Source organism: Nycticebus coucang, chromosome 7 (genome assembly GCF_027406575.1).
Source record: "Nycticebus coucang isolate mNycCou1 chromosome 7, mNycCou1.pri, whole genome shotgun sequence".
Taxonomy (NCBI): Eukaryota; Metazoa; Chordata; class Mammalia; order Primates; family Lorisidae; genus Nycticebus; species Nycticebus coucang.
This window is the reverse complement of record NC_069786.1, coordinates 66,145,758-66,171,542: the sequence shown is the minus strand read 5'-3', so window position 1 is coordinate 66,171,542 and position 25,785 is coordinate 66,145,758. Positions and strand designations below refer to the sequence as shown.

The 25,785-nt window shown below is 35.4% G+C and overlaps 1 protein-coding gene across 7 annotated transcripts in view; it reads right to left on the bottom strand.

The window, feature by feature from the left end:
* UBR3 (ubiquitin protein ligase E3 component n-recognin 3) overlaps window positions 1-25,785 on the bottom strand; it is a 233,625-nt gene that overhangs the window by 93,785 nt on the left and 114,055 nt on the right. For all 7 annotated transcript variants that reach the window (XR_008381290.1, XM_053597855.1, XM_053597858.1 and 4 more), the window contains exons 22-24: window positions 24,639-24,812; window positions 21,411-21,871; window positions 13,378-13,466 (exon numbers count right to left, since the gene is read on the bottom strand). Coding sequence is in view for 6 of the 7 variants with exons in the window: in XM_053597855.1 (XP_053453830.1) it covers window positions 13,378-13,466; window positions 21,411-21,871; window positions 24,639-24,812 (724 nt within the window). In the remaining variant the exon portion in view is untranslated. The remainder of the gene's footprint in view (window positions 1-13,377; window positions 13,467-21,410; window positions 21,872-24,638; window positions 24,813-25,785) is intronic.

Sequence of the window (25,785 nt, the reverse complement as noted above, 5' to 3'; positions counted from 1 at the left end):
CTGATTTCCCTGACACAACTGGCAATATTATAAAACTCTCACTGCACAATATCATTAATTTTGGTAAGGATGTACAGTACTGTCTCAAACTGGTCATCATTTTTATTACTGTCATTCTTGCTTTCCTCCTATTTTTACTTGATATTTTCTTTCTTTGCCTTTTTTAAAATAATCTCATTTGAGAATAGTTTTTAAATTGCAGGAAAGTTTTGAAGCAACTACAGAGAATTCCTATATACTCCATACCCAGTTTCCCCTTACATCTAACATTAGCATGGTATGATTATTACAATTAATAAACTAATATTGACATGTTATTGATCATTACTGATACAATTTTGATACATTAACTAAAGGCTCTATTTTCTTCAGATTTCCTTAGTTTTTACCTACTGTCTTTTCCTATTCTACAATACTATATTACATTTACTTGTCATGTCTCCTTAGGCTCCTCTTAGCTGTGACAGTTTCTCAGACTTCCCTTGCTTCCTTGTTTTGATGACCCTGAAAGTTTTGAGGGATACTGTTCAGGTATTTTGTATAATATTCCACAACTGTAGTTTGTCTAGTGTTTTTCTCATGATTAGTATGAGGTTATGGATGTTAGAGAGAAAGACCAGAGAGTAAAGTACCATTCTTATCACACAGTACCAACGTGACTTGATGTTCACCTTGACCACCTGGTTGAGATAGTGTTTGCCAAGTTTCTCTACTGCTGAGTTACTCCTTTCCCCCTTTTCACACAGTACTTTTTGGGAATAATTCACTACATGCAGCTGCACTTTAGGAGTGGGAAGTTATATTATACCTCCTTAAGGATAGAGTGTCTACCACAAGGAAGGTGTCTATTAATTTCTTTCTTCTTTCTCTCTCACACTGTATCCCTTTGAATTCATGAATATTTATTTTATACCTAGGGTTATAACTAATACTACTTTATTTTGTTCCTCAAATTATTCCCACTTTGACCTCTGGGAGCTCTTTCAGTGGCTCCTGTGCCTTTTTCACATAGACCCCACAAACTCACATTGTGGAAGGGGTTCTTATTTGTTCTTTTTTGAGCACTCTCTCATTTCTGACACTATGAGATACACCAGATTCACCTTGCATAGTCCCTGCCCAATTCTAGAAATCAACAATTTCTCCAAGGACCCTGTTTCGTTCTTTTTGTAGGGAGGGGGGAATTGTGTTATAATAAAAAACACAAGCCAAAACTTATATTTGAAAGAATGAGAATGTACCTTCACAATAAAAATAAGACAAGAAGTGTCTAAGTGAAATGTCAGAGATGTCAACTTAGTTCTCATGGAAATCAGACATTTCATACTTAATAACCTAATAGGAACAATAGCAAATGGGTGTGCTTGTTTCTACTTGAACATCATGGCCTCTATGCCCTCTCAGCTGACAGAAAAAGGAGATACATATCTACAAATTAACTCATGTATATGCACATATGTATAAATATTTATACACAAATAGTTCCATCTTTGTATTTATCTAAACATGAGATCACACTGTTATCTCCAACTCTAACCCATTATCACAGGAATCATTCTAGCCTTCTCCCCTTGCTTATCTATAACTTCTTATTTCAACAGTGACAAACCCAGCTCCCATCATCTGCCATTCATTTACTCAATTGTTCAATCTCAATCTCATACGTGTGGTAGTTTCACAACTGTTAACCCATACTGCCATGGAGAACACTTACCCTCATTTACGCAATTGTTCAGTCTCGATGTCATACGTATGATAGTTTCAGAACTTCTAACCCACACTGCCATGGAGAACACGTACCATCATTTATTCAATGTTCTGTCTCAATCTCATAGGTATGGTAGTTTTAGAACTGTTAACTCACACTGCCATGAAGAATACTTACCAACTGCTTATGTGTGGTTCCTTTTGCCTTTAGTCTTCAGACTCTAGTCATTTCGAAAGTTACTTTGTCAGCACCATTTCCAGAACCTTTTGAGTGAGGTTATTTCATATACTTGTAATAGAGTTAGATTCTCTTGTCATAGCCTTTATTCCATCCTGGGATCCCCCAACCACCTAAATGATTTTTTTAAATTTACATACATTAAGACTCATTTTTTCTGCTACAGAGTTCTAAGGGGGTTAACAAGTACATGGTTTTATGTATCCAACTTCACCATATTGTACAGAATAATTTCACTTGTCTCCTGTATTTCACCTATTTACCAGTGCCTCAATCCTGGCAACAACTATCTATTCACTGTCTCTAGTTCTGCATTCTTCAGAATGTCATACAACTAGAAATACATAGCATGCAACCTTTTCATACTAGTTACTTTCACTAAGCAATGTGTATTCATGATTCATCCATTTCTTTGTATGTCTTAATAGTTCATTCCTTATTGTTGAATTGTATTCCTTTGTATGAATGTACCATAGTTTTGTCTATCCATTCATCTATTGAAGGACATCTTGGCTGCTTCCAATTTTAAGCAATTATCAATAAAGCTGCTATAAGCATTCATATGCAGATTATTGTGTGAATGTAAGTGGCTGCCCCATTTTGCATTCCCACCAATGAGTGAGAATTCTCATTGCTCTGCATGCTCATGAATAATCAATAGTATTGGATTTCTGGGTTTCTACAAAGCTGCGTAGTAGTATCTCACTATTATTTAACTTGCATTTCCCTGATGACAAATGGTACTCATCATCTTTTGACATACTTATTTGCCTTTCATACATCTTCTTTATTAAGGTATCTATTCAGATCTTTTGTTCATCTTTTTAATTAAGCTTTGTTTTCTTATTGAATTTTTCATATATTTTGGACACCAGTTTTTTATCACATGTGTTTTACAAATATTTTCTCTCTGTCTCTGTCTTATCATTTCATTCTCTTAACAGTGCATTGTGCCCAATGTTAAATCAATGCTCATGGCTAAGATAAGCAGCTGCATAGTCCAGGACTGGCTGACATAGTACCCCACATCCCGGGGAAACAAAGCAGTGGCTACGACATCCTATTCTATAGGCCAAACAACTCTAATATCCTGCTGCTGTTCCTGGAGCTGGACTATCACCTTAGTGTCTAAGCTTCTGAGGCAACGTTCTCCAAGGAGTGAAATCATCACTGTACTGCTCTACACCCCTGGGCCAAATCACATCTGTGCCCAGCCATTCTGATGTACCTGCTGTCAATGCCTCACAGAGCTGGGGGTGCTACCAACCCCACCATCCCAGGGTCAGAGTAACCACTACACAGAGCCTCATCCCCAGGGACCTGGTTAGCACTAAGAGTTATTAGCTCAAGACTCCCAAATTGCAGCTGTAGCCTACATGCAGGGCTCAAATCTCAGAAGTCTCTCTTCTTTCCCAAGTCAAGCCAGAGCTATGCCCTGTCCCCCAACAGTAGTAGAACCACAGCTACAACACAACCTCCTGGACCCAAGCTGCCAGGAGGTACCTCAGAGTTGCAGATCCTGGATCTGTGAGCAACCTGTATCCAATCCTGCCACAGACAGCAAATCTGTACCCCCAATTACCCAGGTACCACAATAGATTCATGAGACCATGCTAGGACTCCAGTCCAATGGCCACTCTAAGTACCTAATCTGGAACCCAGTGCCACTGCAGCTATTTACAGGCCATGTCAGACCTTATACCCTTATGTAAGAGGAATTCCCTTGGCTAAGTCTCACCACTATGGAAAAGAAATGAAAGTAAGAGGACTCCAAAAGCCCTTGCCACAGAGAAAATTAACAACCTACACCACCACTGTCATGATCACAAACTTCTACAACCTAGGCCACTGAGATGGCCAAAGTTATTCCTGATATAGAACATAGTCAAAAACACTGAATGGAGGCTATACTACTACACCTACTTGGAAACATAGTCACTATACTCTTCCCCAACTGATATGCTAAGACCCAAATACAGATGAAAGCCTTTCTCTACAAAAGCCATTCTAGACAGTTTGGAAGATGTAATTATGCCACCAGACACATGGACATCAGTGCAGAAGAACAAACATGCAAACACAAGGAAATATGACACCACGAAAGGAACGTAACTCTTTACAAACAAACCCCAATGAAAGGAAACTGCCAGAAAAAAAATTCAAAATAATGATCTGAAAAAAATTCAATGAGGTAAAAGAAAATACAGATAGACAATTCAACAAAATCAGGGAAGTTATTTACAAAATAGATAAGAAAGTCAAAGAATTATATATCATAAAAAAAAACCTATAGCTTAAAAATGCAATTAATAAAATAAGAAGTACAATAGAGCACTTTAATGCCACTCTTGATCAAACAAAAGAAAGAATCTATAAACATGAAGTGAACCATGGAAATAAATTCATGTATTTATAGCCAACTGTTCTACTGTTTTTAATAAAGGCATCAAGAACATTCAGTGGGGAAAGTCTCTTCAGTAAGTGATGCTGAGAAAACTGGATATCTATATGCAGAAAAATGAAAACAGATCTCTATCTCCCACCATATATAAAACTCTAATCGGAATAGATTAAAGACATAAATGTAAGACCTGAAAATACGAAACTACTAGAAAAATACACTGGGGAAACAATTTAGAAACACTGATCTGAGCCAAGAATTTTTCAGATAAGACCCCAAAAGCACAAATAAACAAATGGAATTACATCAAGGCAAAAAGCTTCTGCATGGCAAAGGAAACAATCAACAAGGTAAAGGGAAAACCTACTGAATGGAGAAAATATTTAGCAACTATCCGTCTGTCAAAGGACATATCTGAATATTTAAAGAACTCAATAACAGAAAAACAAATACAAATCTGAATAAACATTTCTCAAAAGAAGACATACAAATGTCCAGTAGATATTTGAAAACATGCTCAACATCACTTACTATCCGAGAAATGCAAATCAAAACTACGAGATATCATTTCACCCCAGTTAAAATGGCTTATATCAAAAAGAAAAAAAATCACACATGCTGACAAGGATGTGAGGAAAGAGAGAAATCTAGCACATGGTTGGAATGTAAACACAGAAACACTACAGAAAATAGTACAAAGGTTCCTCAAAATCTAAAAATGATCTACCTATGATCCAGCAATTCCAATGCTAACTATATATCCAAAAGAAAAAAAAATAGTATATCAAAGGGATAGCTGCATGCCTGTATTTACTATTATCACCACAGTGCAGATATCAATCTAAGTTTATGGATAAAGAAAATGTGGTGTACAATGGAATATTATTAATATTAATATTATTATTATTCCAACATAAAAAAGAATGAAATCCTGTCATTTACAGTAACATAGATGGAACTGGAAGTCATTAAGTTAAGTGAAATAAGCCAGAGACAGAAAGACAAACCTCACACATTGTCACCCTTATGTAGAAACTAAAAAAGTTAATATCATGAACATAAAGAATAAAATGATGGGCAGCGCCTGTGGCTCAGTTGGTAAGGCGCGGGCCCCATATACCGAGGGTGGTGGGTTCAAACCAGGCCCTGGCTGAACTGCAACCAAAAAATAGCTGGGCGTTGTGGCGGGCGCCTGTAGTCCCAGCTACTCGGGAGGCTGAGGCAAGAGAATGGCTTAAGCCCAGGAGTTGGAGGTTGCTGTGAGCTTTGTGATGCCATGGCACTCTACCGAGGGCCATAAAGTGAGACTCTGTCTCTACAAAAAAAAAAAAGAATAAAATGATATTAGAGGCTAGGGAGTATTAGAGAGGGGGATGAAGAAAGGTTGGTTAATGCATACAAGTACACAGTTAGAAAAAACAAGTTCCAGTGTAGGGTGACTACAGTTAATAATAATTTATAATATTTCAAAACAGCTGAAAGAGAAGATCTGAAATGTTCCTAACACAAATGATAAATATTTGATGTGATGGACATCCTAATTAACTTGATCTGATCATCACTATATGCATGTATCAAAATATCACATGTGCCCCATAAATATGCACAATTATGTATTGATAAAAATGTAATTTTTTAATTTTAAAATGAATAATATTTCTATACAATGCATGGTGGGATCTCTTGGACGAAAAATACAATGCAGAGAAAGTATACATATGTAACCATTTACCTAAGAAGGAGATGCTGCAGATATAAATATTTTATATGCCAATATAATATGCATATATTTATATCCCCAGCCCCTTTTTTATGTAAATGGCAGTATACAAAACAAATACATATCTATTTGCTTACACTGCTCTAAATAAAAAGATAAATCACAAATTGAACTATATTATTAAATAACAAAACAACTCCCTCCAGAACTAACAAGAATAAAAGTCAATCAAATCTTAACATGTGCCAGCTCTGGTTTGGACTGCCCCACTTTGCAAAAAAATCTTAGTGAATGGGGGACCCTGGACAAATGATATTTCTACCTATCCAGTATCTACTGTCTCTTTTGCTAACAGCAGGCCTCAATTTTTATGTAATACAACCACTGCCTCACTTACCCTTCTCAATTCATGTGATTTGGACGAAGTTGACTCTATCACCAGGTGAGACGCATCAAAGATTTTTGCTGTAGCTTTTGAAAAAAGTATTCTTTTCATTGTATTTTTAATAAATAAATAAAGTTTTCCCAAACATGCTGAATATCACTTCCATCTTGTGACTGAATCAACTGACCAATCAATCACCAGGTGTATTAATTCTTACCTTACAACTGTTCTCCTATCTATCCCTTCCTATCCACAGGCTACCAACTTGGATGAGATGGGAGATGGGAGGCTGTACTCTCTTTAATTTCTTCCAAATATGAAAAAATAATAAAGACCTGGCAAAATCTGTTGATTAATGGCCCAGGCTCCTCTACTTACTTCTACATAACCTCAAATTACTTAATCTCTCTAAGCCTATGCATCTTTACCTTGGTTAATACCACCTATCTCACAGGTGTGTTAGGACATATAAACTGATAAACTGAACATGTTATCACAGCACCGGGTACACAGTTAACATGCAAAAATACATATCATCATCATCGCCCAAATTCGTACTCTTAGACCCAGATCAAAAATACAGGAAATTTTGTGTATACAATGTTTATAAAATTAAAATTAGGGGGGAAAAAATCCCCACTGGGGGCTTTGGAATATATTCCTCATGGATACTGAAGAACTACTATATACGTTGTTTACATTTTTACAACACAGGTAAGAAATCAGGCAAAAAAAATGAATTTGACAAATAAAGCAGAGGATCAGACTAAGATCACATTTTATTAATACTAATGCTATATAGTACCTTAAGTACATGTCTTGCTTCATTATGTTAAGAATACTACAGTACAGGCTCAGCACCTGTGGCTCAAGTGGCTAAGGCGTCAGCCACATACACCTGAGCTGGCAGGTTCAAATCCAGCCCGGGCCTGCCGAACAACAATGATGGCTGCAACCAAAAAATAGCCAGGCTTTGTGGCGGGCACCTATAGTCCCAGTTACTTGGGAGGCTGAGGCAAGAGAATCACTTGAGCCCAGGAGTTGGAGGTTGCTGTGAGCTGTGATGCTATGGCACTCTACCCAGGGCAACAGCTTGAAGCTCTGTCTCAAAAAAAAAAAAAGAATACTACAATACAAAATGTCACACACAAATAAAGTAAAAAGTCACCAGAGAGAGGGCAACATGAGATTTTGTAAGTTTTACCTCAGGTAATGGATAAAAATGGCATCTCAAACGGGTTTTTTTAGAGTCATATCTCTATGGAAAAGGATTGAGTTATAAATTAAGGGAATGGAGAATCAGTATGATCCAGAATCACACTGATGTAGCCATAGCTAGCACAGATAAACTAAGTACTTATAAATCTTTATTGCCTCACCTGTCACCACTGAAGCATGCAAGAGCTAGGACTAGTCTAGGAGAAAGCAGAGCCCATTATTCTGATGGCTTTTATGAACAGTCTGGGTCTGCCAGCAATGATGCTTGCTTACTACCTCAAATATTCTTCCCATGACCTGGCTACTGCCAAAAAAAGGTCAAACCTTTCAAAAGTAGTAAGATTTCGGAGGGGGCATCAATAACTTTGCAGACTAATGACATTCCAATCCATGATCTCGACAGTAACAGGGCTCTGCGTACTGCTTACCAATCTATTATCAGGGTTTTTTTGACCAGCATCTCCTACTCTCCCCAGTCACTATCCCAAACTTCAGGACATATTCTTTTCTGGCAACAGAACTCATCCTTTACTTCACTCTGAAAACTAAACCAATAAAGACTGATTGGCCTGAACCCCCCATTTCTCTTACACTCAGTGGACCGTCCTTCTACTTCCATTCACTCTTTCCTCTTCCCCTCTACTCTCTCCTCAAGGGAATGAAGGAGCCATTCTCCTATACAATGCAACCACCCAGTCTCCCCTGGGTATTCTAGTTAATCAATTCCTAAAAAAAAAAAAAAAAAAACACTTTTGTTTAATCTCACTTGAGAGTGAGAAGCATCAGATAAAAACTATTTCTTAAAAGTATTAGCTAAGCCTTTTTCTTAGTTCTTAAAATCACAAACTGACACAAATGAACCAAACTGTACTTCAAACTAGTTGAATCACCTCACAAAAAAAGGACTGCTTGTAAGTGACTTCAAAACATAGAACTTTGTCTATGTATCTTTAGTAGGATGCTTTAAAGAACAAAATGATACATAAATAATTTAAATTTCTTAAACTTAATAATTTTAATGTTTAACAAACATTGAGTTTGATATTTTGAAGGAAGTTTATTTTGTAGGAAAATAATTTTCTTAGGTATGATATACTGTGGTTGTGCAGAACACTTAGCCCTAGGGCATGTATGCTGGAATATTTAGGATTAAAGTCTGCAACTGAATATCTATAACTTAATTCATTCATTATAAAGAGAAAAAGAAAAAGCAAGCGTCAACAAGGTGATGGGTTTTCAGTATACTATTCTTTCAGCTTTTTTAAATGTTTTAAATTTTTCATAAGAAAAATAGCATGTGTGAAATTATCTCATTTTGGTAAAAATTGCATTTATATGCATATATACTTAGAAAAATGTTTATAAGGATATATCTTACGTTAAAAAATATGGTAGTAAAAATAAAATACTATTTCTTTTTTTTTCATAATAGAGATGGAATCTCAATTATGTTGCCCAGGCTGACCTCAAATTTTAATGCTCAAGTAATCCTCCCACTTTAGCCTTTCAAGTACTTGTGACTACAAGCTCGCATCTACACACCTCATTTAATTTCTTATTTTTTATCATTCATGTTTTCTAAGTTTCTACAATAAAGACGTAATGCTTTCTAATAATAAAAATTTTAACTTTATACATTATAATAATGTTATTAGGTATCTAATTCAAGATTACAGACTGGACACATGCCTTTGTCTTTCATTCCTTCTATAATATGAATTGAAATAAAAATAGAGAAATACATAAAGAAATATTCCTACAAGAATATAAAAAGGGATGGTGTGGTAGAAGAGAATTTCACCAACAAATAAGAGCTAGCAATAAAATGTCTGAAAGATCAGAGATGGAGACATGCTGATGGACAAAAGAAAGCAGTAAAAGCTGTGGCCAGTTATGGGCAATAAGAAAGTCAGAGAAAGGGAAGCATTCATCTATCTATTCATCAGAGTGTCAAGTCTGGGCTCAGAATCAGCCAGTAAGGCAGAGGACAGGAGACGTAAGTATGAAGTGACTCTGTAAACAGAATAATTATTTTAAGGAATATATATATAGATGTCACTGCCTAGCACCCAAATTCCTTCTTCAACCCTGATTGAACAGAGCACTTAGGTGGCCTTTTACCTCACAGAAAAAAACAAACAAACAAAACTTGACTATTTTTATCCAAAGACACTGAACAAACTGCTTGGAAAGCACTAGGGCTTCTAATGTGAGTGTTAGCATTTGAGGGTTCAGCCATAGAGTAGTCTGCTGTCCTCCACACTTAATCCAAGTCTGACAGTAAACATGCCTTACCCTTATGCAAAGATTGGAGACAATTACTAAAACTAAACCCTTTTGCACCTCAGTGAAATAAATGTACCATCAGCATCCAGACAATCAGCTCTCCAACACAATCAAGGATCATCAGACAGATCAGAAAAATTAGCAACATGAAAGACCAAAAAAAATTTAAAAAGCAATTCAGAAGAATAAGGATAATTCAGCCAAAGACACAAAACATAAAACAAAATACTTCAAACTATTCAAAAAGATTTTATAGAAATTTTATAAAGGAAGAATAAGATACTGAAGAGAGAAAATCTCTGTGTATATAATAAAGCCAAAAGAAAAAACATAGAAGACAAAAAAGACATAAAAAATAACTAATGAAAGATCAATTAGGAGAAGCAAGATTTAACTATGAATACCAAAAAAGAGAATAAAATACAAGAGAGAAAAATATTGTTGTGTAACAAATTACCCCAAAGCTCAGTGGCTTAAACACTTATTATATTACCTCAAATAGTTTGTGAGGGTCAGACATCTGACATCTGGAAGCTTCTTAGCTGTATTTCTGGCTCAGGATTTCTCCTGAAACTGCTATCAAACTATCAGCCAGCTGCAGCATTTTAAGATTTGCTTGGTACAGAGAGTTTCACATCCAAGCTCACTCACATGAGTATTGACTATTGACAAAAGGCCTCAATTCCTTATTCACATGGGCCTCTCCACAAGGCTGCTCATGACATGAGAGCTGGCTTTCCTTAAAGTGAGTAATCTAAGACAGAGGAAGCAAAAAAGACAGAAGCTATGTGTTTTTTCATAACCTGATATGATAAATGACATATCATCATTTATGCCATTTTCTACTGGTCACACAAACCAATTCTGATGCAGTGTGGGAAAAAGACTACACAGGGGAAAAATGCCAGAAGGCAGGGATCATTGAAGACCATTTCATTGGATAACTGTACCAGTTATCAAAGAAATCATAAGAAAAATTTTCTCATAGCTTCAGAGATAGAAATCTTCAAATTGAAAATGATCATTACTAAAAAGAATGTAAAAAGATCCTCACAGATACAAATGATAAAATTTCAGATCTCTAAGGAGTAGACAATCATGAAAGTGTCAGGGGAAAGGGAAAAAATGCTCACCTGCAAAAGTGTAAGAATCAGATTACCCTCAGACTTCTCATCAAAAAAATGGACACTATTATTAGAGGGACTTTACCCAGCAAATGCAAGCAGTGTAACCTGGCTCTTTGTACCCTCAATGATTCCCCAACAATGAAAAAAAAAGAATGGCAAAAGACAAGAGAAAAATGACTTCAATTGTGACAGAAAATACTTATCAGCCTGGAATTCTATATCCATTCAAATGAACAATCAAGCATGGGGGACTAATCAAGAACCAGGCAGTTTAGACTTCAAATAAGTATTATTAAAAATATACTAAAAGGCCAGGCACAGTGACTCACACCTACAATCCTAGCACTCTGGAAGGCTGAGGAGAGTGGACTGCTTGAACTCAAGAGTTCGAGACCAGACTGAACAAGGGGAGAACTTGTCTCTACTAAAAACAAAAAAACTAGCCAGGCATTGTGGTGGATGCCTATAGTCCCAGCTACTCGGGAGACAAAGTGAGACTCTGTCTCAAAAAAAAAAAAAAAAAAAAAAAGTCATACTAATGCAAATATTGTTCATTGTTCTTAAAGAGTCAACCTTTGGATAAAAGACATTGTAGTGGCCACAAAATAAAATGCCAGCAACCTTGACAATGTAAAAGTAAACAACTACGTGATAAAAGGCAGAAAGTAAAGAAAAGGCAAGAAAAAATGGGAAAGGTAAGGGTGATTATTAGTTCATTTTATAAGGAGCCTCAAGATACTGACTACTAGAGACACATAAATAAAACATATTATAATTATACTAAATATGTAGAAAACACAAATTATCAATTTTTGGAAAGAAGAAGAAATGGAGAAAGGGAAAGTACTGTCAATGAACTAAATCCTCATCTTTCATATGAGAAAGTCAACTGATGCTAAGTAAATCCCATAAAGAGAATTTAAGTACAGAGTGAGTATAACTTATCTGAAATGCTTGGGATCGGGAGTGTTTTAAATTTCACATTTTTTTTGTTTGGGGATATTTACATATACATGATGACATACCTTGAGGATGGGACCCAAGTCTACACACAAAATCCATTTATGTTTCATACATACCTTACAGAAACAGGGTCTCATTCTCTCACCCAGGCTGGAGTGCAATGGTGCAATCATTCCTCACTGCAGCCTAGTAATCCTCCCAGTAACCCTCTCACCTTGGCCTCCCTTAGCTGCGACTACAGGCACTTAGCACCATACACAGCTAATATATATATTTTATATATTTTTTGTAGAGACAGGGTATTGCTATGTGGCTCTGTCTAGCCTAGAACTCCTGGCCTCAAGCATTCTAGCCTAGAATTCCCAGCCTCCCATTATTCGGGGATACAGGCATGAGCCCCACACCTGGACTTGACTATCCTAACTTGACTATCCTATCCTAAATTCCTAACCCCAGGTGATAGGCCAAATGCCTAGGAATTTACACTTGAGGCATCATATCAGTGCTCAAAAAGTTTCAGGTTTTGGAAAATTTTAAATTTCAGATTTTGACATTAGGGATGCAACCTATATTCTGTATATAATCAAAGTTGTATGCTGAACATAAACTACACTGTTGATGGTTTAGAAGACATTAGGGTAAATTTGAACCAATCACCTCTCTGCACTTCTTCTGGACATTGATCTGAATGCATATATTTGTATGTATTTTAACTAAATGTATGAATTTAGCTTATTTTCTTTTAATAATTTTGTCTAAAAGAAAAATAAAAGGAAAAATTTACTGTAATGAAAAATAGGGAAGGGAATATCCTGATTAAACGAAGAGTGAGATGGAGATTTCTCCAGTATGTATAAAAGGTTGCTTATAGCAACCTGTCATATTACAGGAACATGAGATCCTCTTTCATCATATAAATCCTAATGCTAATCCTAATGAAGTGAGAAGTATACCTGACTTTAAGAAACACTGAAGGAGTGGCAGAAAGAGGAGGCACTAAAAATATTGGAAAACTATTTTAAGGATCTCGGGATAATTTTACAGGAAAATATCAAAATAAGTAAAGGGATATTGATGAACCTCACAAATATATGAAATAGCTTAATAGAAGGGAACAAAGGGAATGTACTATACTGCTACCATCAGGAATAATCTCCTAACAACTATAGCTACTTAACAATAAAATAGGCTGCCTATAATAAAAGTCTGATTTTTCACCACTTTATTGTTTAAATAAAGACTAGAAATCATCTGTCTGTCTGTTTAATCAAAACTGTCTGTGGTTGATTGGACAAGATCATCCTAATTCTAAACTAAAAAATTTTGACTTACCAACATCCATTGCGGTTTCCATGAAGCTTTTCTGCCGTGAAGCAAACTCTGCGAGCAATTTCTGCTGTCTCTCTCTAGCCTTTTGTCGCCTAAACAGAAATAAAGTTTTAAGTACCAGATGTGCTTAAGACTTATCTACTATCTTTCAGGAGTATATAATATATGGAAAGCCCCCACACAGAATTGAGAACAATCTATTTTCTATATTATACATTAAGTTGTCCTTAAAAGAAGTCTACTGCTTTAAAAAGGTTTCAAATTTACTAACAGATAAAAATAAAAGTTAAGATTTACTTTAAGTGTGAAATAAGAATTAAGATAAGGCGGCACCTGTGGCTCAGTGGGTAGGGCACTGGTCCCATATACCGCGGGTGGTGGGTTCAAACCCGGCCCCACCCAAACTGCAACAAAAAATAGCCGGGCATTGTGGTGGATACCTGTAGTCCCAGCTACTCAGGAGGCTGAGGCAAGAGAATCACCTAAGCCCAAGAGCTGAAGGTTGCTGTGAGCTGTGACCCACAGCACTCTACCGAAGGCAATAAAGTGAGACTCTCTTAAAAAAAAAAGAAAAAAGAATTAAGATAGACAGAAAATCTAGATTTCCAGCATAATCTCCTAAGTATAGACTTAGGAGAGTCTATACTAGAACAAGAGTCATTTTTCAGCAAGGAACTAACAATTTAACATTTATTTACTTATTTATTTGGAAACAGTCATTTTTCAGAGTCATTTTTCAGCAAGGAACAATTTAACATTTATTTACTTACTTATTTATTTAGAAACAGTCTCATTTTTGTCACCCTCAGTAGAGTGTTATGGTGTCACAGCTCACAGCAACCTCAAACCCTTGGGTTAAAGTGATTCTCTTGCTTCAGCCTCCAGAGCAGCTGGGATTACAGGTGCCTGCCACAATGCCTGGCTAATTTTAGAGGCAGAGCCTCACTCTTGCTCAGGCTGGTCTCACATTCCTGAGCTCAGGCAATCCATCCACCTCAGCCCCCCAGAATGCTAGGATTACAGGCATGAGCCACTGGGCCCAGCCATTAACTCCTATTTAATAGTAAATTAGTTGCTAGAAGAAACGATGATGCTCAGTTATAAACAAAATCTAAAACATAAGAACAGTCAGATTTACTGTTACCCTAAGAATAGGTCTCTCCTATTAGAGAATGAGTAGAAGGCAATACACTTCCCAGTTGCTACAAGGAGATACTTCAAGTTTGGTTTATTTTGTATAACATAAAAGAAACTGATGAGTCTCAAACACAAGATAAAAAATAAAACTATATTCTCTTTCTAAGCATAAATATATCTTTGGATTAATTCACTACTTTCTTTATATTATTTATCCCTATCTACTTCCAAAGAATATTTTTAATTTGAGACTGGTTGCCACAAAAGAAAAAAAAAAAGCCCACCAAAACAACAATACCATATATAAGAAAAAGAAAATAAAAGCAAACCATTAAAAAAAGAACACAAGCTTCCCCAGATTATGCAAAGCTAACAACACTAGTGAGCGTAAAGTTTTACTCCCACTCAGAGAAGGTTAAAATAATAATTTAAATAAGAGAAGAAAGAGAAAGAAAAAGGTTCCGAGGTAAGTTATATATTAACTTATTGACTGACACAAATTTTTTACTTGAACAAAACTCAAAGAGGAAGTGATCCCAGCCCATTCACAAAGTATATATGAAAACATAATGGACTATACAGCAGTTTCTTTAATGACGATTTAAGTTGAAGCATTATTAAACTAAGAGTCTACATAACCATTTTTATGGAAAACCTCAAAGTATTCTTCTATTAATCTGATATGATTCAAGGATAGAATATATAGAATTTAGAAGAACAGAATGTCAACAGTAATTTTTAGATTATTCATACACTGCTCCCATCAAATTAGCAGGATAATCAGGAACAACTATAAAGTCTGGTTCTACAGTACACCTTACCATAAGAAATGACATATTTTTGCCAATAATGTTCAAAAGACTTCTAATGTTTCTTCTCTAATACTTATAGATAATTTAGGATCCACATAAAAAAATTTATTTTATAACAAAAACTCTTTCATATTGTTTTGAAGCAAAAATATTATTATCCAGGTTGATAACTCATTTCATTCATCAAACTTACCTCTAAATAACATTGGCCATTTCAAAAATTAAATCTACCCCTCCCCTCTCTTTCCTTCCTGAACATGAAGGGTGGCAACACTGGCCTAATACAAGGTATCAGGATCCATCAGCCAGGCACATGAAGGCATTTGTATGGTAAAAGATTATAAGAAATTCATTACATATAAGGAAATTAACCAAAAAAAGCATATTGAGGATTATGAGTACTAAGTTTCTCATATGGGAGTAGTGAGTTATAGAGAGAAAGCAAGAATGGCTCATGTGTCAGACTGGAAGTAGAAGTACCAGAATGAACTCATAGTTTTCAGTACATATAGATAGCTACAAAATAAATAAAAATTTCTCCCCTCCCCCTAACACCCTCCAACCAAATAAAGACATACACACAACTTTCCCTAGCTCTGTCTACTAAGAAGGCCAGAAAACCGCTATGTCTCAGTAGAATAAGTACACGGATTGTGCTTGGTCATCCTCAGTAGAGTACCAGGGCGTCACAGCTCAGAGCACCCTCAAACTCCTAAGCTCCAATGATCCTCTTACCTCAGCCTCCCAAAGTAGCTGGTACTACAGGCGCCCGCCACAATGCCTGGCTATTTTTTTAGAGATGGGGGTCTCACTCTGGCTCAGGCTGGTCTCGAACTTGTGAGCTCAGGCAATCCACCTTCCTCAGCCTCCCAAGCACTGGGATTACAGGCATGAGCTACCGCACCCAGCTGGATTGTGCTTTCTAATACCATTCTCCACTGAAAGCAATCAAGACTCCCTGGAGGAATGGCTGACTCTAAGTACAAGATGAACCTGGAACATCTGACAGCCCCAGGAAGTAAAATATATACAAAAAAGGATGAATGTGTAAGTAAAATACATTTTAAAAAAAGTACAAAAAAGGATGAGTATATGACTTGGGGTCTACCATACTCAATACTAACATGAAGCCAGTAGACAATCTAATACATGCCCACATAAGAAAAAAACTCAATTCAAGTTGGGAGAAGGGAAAACAAAGGAAGGGAGAAGAGCAGGAGGGAAGGGGACTGGGGTGCTCCCACTTAATGGGCACAATGTAAGGGTATAGGGCACACATCTTGGGTACAGGACAAAACTACAAGAGAGACTCTACCTAACAAATACAAACATTGTAACTTAGTTATTCATACTATCACATTAACCTGAAATTAAAAAAAAAAAAAACTTGGGTCTCAGGATTTAATCATACTTAAATACAATGTTAATTTTCTAATTTTGATAATTAAACCGTGGTTATGTTAGAAAAAGCCCTTATTTCTAGAAAGCACACTAAAGTATTTTAGGGTGAAGGAGCATCAGCAACTTATCTCTGAAATAACTCTGAAATGGTTCAGGAAGTTCTTGGTACTATCTTTACTTCAAAATAAAAATTTTTTAAAAATTAAATTGATCCTCAATGGAAGGATTAATAGAAGAAATAGAAACAAAACAAAAATGTGCTACAGATGCTCAAAGCATTCTAAGAGATCTCCAAAAATGCAACATCACCACTGTCGAATACATGTTTGGTCTCCTATATCACTATTTCGTGAATGTATAAGTTTTGGTATGCTTCTTTAAGTGATGCCACTCTCCAGCTCATCTTTAAATATGTACATTTTAGAATAGAACTGTTCATAACAGTATAACAAATACCTAAATATCTCATGTTTAAATGGCTGTCTTATTAAATTCATATTACTTTTTTAAATAACAAATCCACAAACATAAGAAAATCTCAAATGTAACTAGTATTAAAATGTATTTTTATACCAACTTTTTATAATACCAGAAATGGAATGTCACTATTGTGAATTTTGTCTTAATCTAGGTTATTCCTCTTCTAAAATTGGGTATAAATGTAAACAAAGACCATTAACAAAAGATATAAACAAGTTCTGGCAGATTCAGTACAACTCAGAAATTTTGCATTACCATCCCAGAGGCAAAAATACTGAAGTTGCATTTCATTATAACCATCTAAGGTTTCTTGTTTATATCTTATTTTCTATAAAGTTAATCTATTATGAAAGTGATGGCAAGTTTGTCTATAGGTGAAGTATTTGAAAATGAAGCCTCTTGAAGTGTTTATAAACTGTTCTGCTTTCATTATGAAACAATGTAAAATCCAACCCAGAAAAAAGACAAATGTGAGAAGCACAGTAAGATTCAAACAGATTCATCTTAATCCTTAGCTGTGTGCTGCAAAATTAGTTTCAAGTCTTTGTCAATACCATCACTCCCAAAAGAAAACAAAATCTATCATAAGGAAAGCTTTCAAAATGTTTATAATATTAGTTATCAGAAGAGCATTACAGACTCTTGTAAAAACAGCATCTAAACTATGTCCCGTAGAATCACATTTATTATTAGTAATAATTACAGAATACTCTTAACCAAACAAAGTAGACTTTGATTCCCTGAATAGTCATCTTACTTTAAATATATATACTTTTTTGGGTTTTTTTTTTCTTAGACTAGAAAGAGAGAATGGAAAGGATACGCTACTACACAACCAGAAAGACCACTAATTTAGAAGTTAACAAAAAATAAAAATTTTACCTCATTTTCAACTTTCTGTTTTTACCAGTAGACTTACAAAATTCTAGGCTGTTACTAACTCAAACTTAATGAATTTTCATCCAAATTATACGTTAGCTCTATCTGGAGGCTGTGGCTCACACCTATAATTCCAGTACTTTAGGAGGTCAAGGCAAGAGGACTGCTTGAGCTCAGGAGTTCGTGACAAGCCTAGACAACATAGCGAGACCTGGTGTCTACAAAAAATAGAAACATCAGCCAGGCACCTTGGTGTGCACCCTATAGTAAGGCAAGAGATTGCTTGAGCCCAGAAGTTTTAGACTACAATAGCACCACTGCACTCCAAACTCTGTGATGTAGTGAGACCCTGTCTCAAATAAATAAATAAATAAATAAATACAGGTTTTTTTAATGAAGATTATTTTTTTAATTTTTACATATACATATGTTTATTAAGTTTCCATTTTTTGCCTTCACAAAATTAAAGAGGCTTAAACTTTAATAACAATAACAATATTTAAGATAAAGACTAGAAACAAAAACCTCATAAAGAATGAGTGAACATAAATACATTCAGAAAAGAAATCAGAGAATTGCTGCATCGAAACATTAAGCAATAATAATAATAATGCAAAGAAAGTAACATTCACATTGTCAAATAAGAGTATGTTTATTATAGAATGCTTTGACTCTGAGATTCAGTATGATTCAGTATGGAGTCATCAGTTAACCTATTATTTTTTTAAAGTCTCAAAAAATAGACAACTAATATTTATAAATAAAAGTAAAAGATAATTTCAAAAAACAGATCATGCCAAATCTTATAGACAATAGAAAAAGAAGAAATACTTCAAAATCATTCTACCTGATCTAATAATAACTGTTAGTTTTTTATAACACTCATCTGTAAATGCCTGTGAAAAAAAAGGAACACTCTTAACTTCTTAATTTACTATAGGCCTTCACGTATACTTTTGATATAAATTATCCACAAAAATCTTCTAATTATATCAAAGATGTGAAGTACAATTATATATGTAACTAATTTGCCCTTGTACAATTACCAAAGGATAATTTCTTAACTCACAAATCAGACTAGGCAATCTTATCTGAACTAGTATGGTACTTAACAATTTTGACAAGTCTCTCTCTGCCTTTCTGAACTTCCTCTTCTCCTGCTTTCTCTAAAGCCACTCACCTGTTTCTTCTACTCCACTTTAGCCATCCCTTTCCAGTCGCTTTTGTAGGTACTCCTTCCTCAATTGTTCCCTTTAATGTTTTTCCTTTAAGTTCTATACTAAGTCTTTTCACCTTCCTCCTGTACACACTCTGCCATATACAAGGCTTGTGCTATTAGCTATACGCTCAAATCTGTAACTCTAAGAATTCTCCCCTAAGTCTCAAACTCTACATCTAACTAGGCTTCTTTACCTGGATGCCCTCCTTTAACTCAGTAGTGTTCACAGTTGAACATATCAATTTTATCACTGAAGCTAAGCCCCTTTCTATACTCCCTTATCTTGGTAAAAGGAGTATAATTCAAGTCAGAAATATGGGAACCATTCTTGACTTCACCCTCATCTCCTATATCAACAACTAAAATTCTGAAATCCTTTTTCTTAATGTCTGGGTCTTTTAACTTCATGTGCATTCATTAGAAGGTATGTTGTTTGTTGTTTTTTGTTTTTTGAGACAGAGTCTCACTTTGTTACCCTTGGTAGAGTACCATGGCATCATAGCTCACAGCAACCTCAAACTCTTTGACTCAAAGCAATTCTCTTGCCTCAGCCTCCCTGGCAGCTGGGACTACAGGCACCTGCCACAACTGCCAGCTAGTTTTTTCTATTTTAGTAAAGTTAGGGTCTTGCTCAGGTTAGCCTCAAACTCCTGAGCTCAGGTGATCCACCTTGCCTCGGCCCTGCTAGGATTATAGGCGGGAGCCACCACACCCAGCCAAGAAGGTATGTTGTTGTTTTTTTTATAAACACTAAACCATTTCCAAGAGTTATGCTGAGTTTCAACCTCTTGAAACTGACTTTGTCATGTTTATGAGAACAGTGCAGGCAATATTGAAAAGGCTGTTGGGAAACAGCGGGTAACAATGCACAGTAATACAACTCTCTGGCAAACAATGTGCAGTAAGAAGCGCATGTATGTGTTCATAGCCCTTGACCCACAAATTCCACTTAACATCATAAAAATCATTTATCTTAGAATAAAAAAAATCAACCCAAGAAAAAGACTCAAAAGATGGGGGGGGGGGTTCCTAAATGTTATAATTTAACAACAAATTAAAAATAACTTAAAGGTACAAAAGCAAGAGGCATAAGTTAGAATGTGTTTTAAAACATTACTTTGTAGATAACTAGCAATCACATACTGATAAAGATTTAAATAAAACAAAAAGAACTAAAGCAGTTAGTTTTTATTTTCAGAAATATTTAAAATTTTTTCCATTCTCATTTAAGGTTGGATAATAGTTTTTGAAAAGAATGAGAGAATTATTAAATCCCCAAAGCAGTAACAGCAGTAGCAATTTTTACAAAAGAGCCTAGAGAGTTGGGCAGTGCCTGTGGCTCAGTCGGTAAGGTGCCGGCCCCATATACTGAGGGTGGCGTCAAACCCGGCCCCGGCCAAACCGCAACAAAAATAGCTGGGCGTTGTGGCGGGCGCCTGTAGTCCCAGCTACTCGGGAGGCTGAGGCAAGAGAATCGCTTCAGCCCAGGAGTTGGAGGTTGCTGTGAGCTGTGTGATGCCATGGCACTCTACCGAGGGCCATAAAGTGAAACTCTGTCTCTACAAAAAAAAAAAAAAAAAAAAGAGCCTAGAGAGTTAAGATAGTAATGTTTTCTTTTCTTTTGAGATGGGGTCTTGCTCTGTTGCCCAAGCTGAAACGCAGTGGCACAATCATAGCTCACTATGACCTCAAACTACTGGTCTCAAGTAATCCTCCTAACTCAGCCTCCCTAGCAACTAGGACTATGGGCACCTGCCACCACATCTGGCTAATTTTTTTATTCTTCGTAGAGAGGGAGCCTTGCTATATCACCCAGGCTAGTCTCACCTCCTCAGTCTCCAAAGTAGGTAGGACTACAGATGGGTACATGGCATCCTGTCCCAAACGTAGTGATTAAATGTTGGGGTCAAAAACTCTCATCTTGTCTCCCCCAATGAATTCATCATAGTATATGCACAAGCACTAGCCATGCTTTTATCTTACAAGCTAATCAGCTAAGACTACTGCCATTAAACATCTAGGTGATTTAGTCTTCAATGACCAAAAAGGAGAAAATACCAGATCATCAACTGTACCACAGGTTTAAAACATTAAAAAATAAAAATTACCTTTCTTCTTTGTCCAGTGTTTTCTTCTCTGCTGCAGTGATTTTTTTGGGTGGTACCGGAGGGGTCACTTTTCTACATATCTCTTCAATGATGCGTTTGTTCATTCTGCTTTGTAATGCAGCTTTTAATAAAATTCTTTCTACAGCAGTTATGCCATCTCCATGACTGTATTTAGGAATCTCTGGTTGGATTAAAATTTCTATGTCATCAAGCCAAGGAGGATAGTAGGAATTTTGTTTCCCTGAGAGTTTGTGATGAAGTTTAATTAGCAAAGACAATATGCTTTCTTTAATTTCCAAAATGGTTGTAGTTAACTGTGGAGCTGAACCAGAAGAAGACCATTTATTTGATGTTTTGGGACGAACCACTTGATTTGCTTCACTGCTACTGCGATTGATGATCTCCTGAAATTTCTTTCTGCGTTGTGCTACTAAACTGAAAACTTGAGCTGTACCAGAATTCTACCATTTAAAAAAAAGAAAAATCAAGAGAAGTTACTTAATAATTTTTAAAACATATTAATACTACATTTTCAAAAGGAATGCTCAAAGTTTACCCAAACATTTATTCAGTAAATCTGTCCTTTCACTCTCTCAAATATACTTAGGCCCGTTCAGTCTGGAAATAGTAACGAGGAAAATCATATTTCTCAATCTCCTGAGCCTATCTGTCTGAGAAAATAGAATTAAGTAGCATCTACAGTCATATTGAAGATGACTGTAGTACAGTCATAAACTACATTTCTCATCAGTTTAAAGGTAGAAAAGCTGTTCTATTCAACATTTATCAAGTACACAATACTCTTTACTAATTTTTGAAAGACTGCTACAATTTCCAGTGGAAAAAAATACAAATTAACTTTTTAAAAATTTTTGAAGTAGATGAATCTGAAATGGTAATTAATTTTACTGTTAAGGAGCTTCAAAGTTTGAAAATTACTTCTAACATAAATGTTCAAAGTTACTAAAGGAAAATATAAGAAAGAAAAATCAAGTTAATCTGTTTCATATTTTACTATCACTGTGATTTGTTATTTGAACAAAAATTTTTTTAACTAAATGTTTTCTCATCAATTTATCTTCTAAATAGCCTAAAGTACCCAAACTGCATTAGGGCTCTTAGAAATCACCTTTTAATTAAGATATGAGTGAGTTTAATGGATTTCCTTAATTGTTTTAAAGTGAATATAGAAAGGATGCCCCAATATCAGTTAGGCTTTTTATGAGTCTAAGTATAGTACACAATATTTCTTCATACCCAAGCTGTTTTCTAAAGTACTCTCTACCAGCATTAGAGGAAAAACCCTTTTACAGAGGTTCCAATATTTTAATTAAAACAGTATAGAGCATTCTGAGTAAAAATATGTCAAAGACAATAGACTCTACTATGAGAAATGCCTGATTCAATGTTCTCTACTCACAAAAATTCGGGTTGTGAAGATCAGACGTGCTTAAGTTTAGTTATGTGGCATACTATTTCAAGATAATTCTACCTTTCAAAAGTTAAAAAATTAATTAATTAACCTACATGCAATGAGAAAGCTAATTTTCAAAATGAGTCCAAATATACAACATATACTGTTTAAAGACATTTAGGGGCTTATTTTATCACAGTTAATTAATTGCCACAGAACCAAAAAAAAAAATTATTTTTAAATGAGCATGCTTCCAGTTATAAAATTGACTTTGATTTAAAAAGTATCCGAGTCATTTTTAAAATGTTAGTAATACAGCTGCGATGCTAAATACAAACAGACCTAATGTGCCATCTATAATTGGTCCAAATACATCTAATACTAATAAGAACAAACCACTATCAAACACTCAGCATTATTTTTTTAAGTTCAATAACATGAATTTTCTTTAATACTAAGTTTAAATACTTTACAAAAAAGACACATAAATTATTAAAGAAACAATTTTTAAAATTTAACAATATTAAACACACATACACACACAAATACTTCTAAGTGATTTTTTTCTCCCATTTCCAGTTAAAGACATGTTGCTAGTTAATGCAAATATCATACACATCTACCTCTCTTTGAAGAACTTTAGGCCGTCGTGAACTCTGGCAGATTAAAGGAAAGAGACTAGTAAGGCAGAAGTTGCTTAGATACATCACAAAAAATAAAAGATAATTTACCCTCAATGAATACCAAACAATAAAAAAAAATTAATTTAATTTTCAAAAGTAAAATAAAATAGACTAACTTGTGTATTTTAAATTGCACACGAACTTTATGAACACCCTCTATGTGTACAAACATCTGTGACATGATAATAAAGTTTTTCTGCTGATCGCAAAATCCCAAGACCAAAGATGTTGGCATGGATGTGGAGAAAAGAGAACACTTCTACACTGCTGGTGGGAATGTAAATTAATACATTCCTTTTGGAAAGATGCTTGGAGAACACTTAGAGATCTAAAAATAAATCTGCCATTCAATCCTATAATTCCTCTACTAGGTATATACCCAGAAGACCAAAAATCACATTATAACTAAGATATTTGTACCAGAATGTTTATTGCAGCCCAATTCATAATTGCTAAGTCATGGAAAAAGCCCAAGTGCCCATCGATCCACGAATGGATTAATAAATTGTGGTATATGTACACCATGGAATATTATGCAGCCTTAAAGAAAGATGGAGACTTTACTTCTTTCATGTTTACATGGACGGAACTGGAACATATTCTTCTTAGTAAAGTATCTCAAGAATAGAAGAAGAAGTATCCAATGTACTCAGTCCTACTATGAAACTAATTTATGGCTTTCATATGAAAGCTATAAACCAGTTATCATCTAAGAATATGGGGAAGGGGAAGGGGGAGAGGGAGGGGAGAGAGAGGGGAGGATGGATGGAGGGAAGGAGACTGGTGGGATTACACCTATGGTGCATCTTACAAGGGTACATGTGGAACTTAGTAAGTGTAGAATATAAATGTCCTAACACAATAACTAAGAAAATACCAGGAATGCTATGTTAACCAGTGTGATGAAAATATGTCAAATGGTCTATGAAACCAGTGTATGGTGCCCCATGAGCGCATTAATGTACACAGCTATGATTTAACTTAAAAAAAAAAAAAAAAGATTTTCTGCTGAACAAAAAAAGATAATTTAAAATTTTCTACAACCACATTATATTTTTTGATATCACAAGATAATTTAAACAGTATGTCCCAACACAACATAAAGCTTTTCCTTCTCACTCTTATACTTACTTGTAAAGACCCCAAGCTATCGGAGCTAGTACTTGCAGGTGAGTCTCTCTTCACTTCAGGAGCAGTGTCTGGAACTCTCACTCTGACATAGTTTATAAAATGTCGCATGTTCGACACCAAGTTACTGCCAGGAAACCAACTATCATGACAATGTTCTGGTCCACCCACTAATGTCTACAACATAAAAATAATGAATATCAAACCATGTCATGTCATGTCTAAGGTACAATGGAGGTGTAAACAAGCCCAAATAATAATCCATTGCCTGTCATATTCCTGACTTCCTTATAGCTTCATCCACAAATCAGAAAGAAAATAAATTTAAAAAACCAAACAGAAACACAAAATACAAAAATAAGTTTCTCAACAGTAATATGGAAAAGTCCAATTGAATCAGTTAAATGTCTCCTGAAAAATACTTTTCTTTCAAAAAAGTCTGAAAAAATTCAAGCAAAAGTATGACCTCATCTTGGAGGAATCTTAAAGACCTTTTAATACCTATTAAAGAATATATCTTGACATAACCTGAACTACCAAAGAACTTGCTGAGATGATTGTTGTTGTTTTTTAATTTGTTTGTTTGTTGTCCTTTTTATGCTGTGTTGTATTTTGTCTTTTTTCTAGGGAGGAGATAAAAAGAACTTTTTGGCTCGACACCTATAGCTCAGTGGTTAGGGCACTGGCCATATGCACCAGGGCTGCTGGGTTCAAACCCAGCCAGGGCCTGCTAAACAATGACAACAATAACACAAAAATAGCCGGTGTTTGCAGCAGGTGCCTGTAGTCCCAGCGACTCGGAAGGCTGAGGCATGAGAATTGCTTAAGCCCAAGAGTTTGCAGTCACTGTGAGCTGTGCCACCACAGCACTCTACTGAGGGCAACACAGTGAGACTCTGTCTCCAGGGGTTGAGGGGAAGAGGGAGCCTAACACATTTGTAAAAATTAATTTGTAATAACAATTGCTTTTATTTTAATGACACACATTAACAACTGGTATTCTTAAGTACTTTAAACATTCTTTTACATTAACAACATTCATTCCATTACCTTAAAATCCTTACACAAAGAATTTGCTACTCAAAAATAATCTCTATTCAAATTATTAGAATTTCTAGACTGAAGTCCTAACTTAATAATTATTTACCAG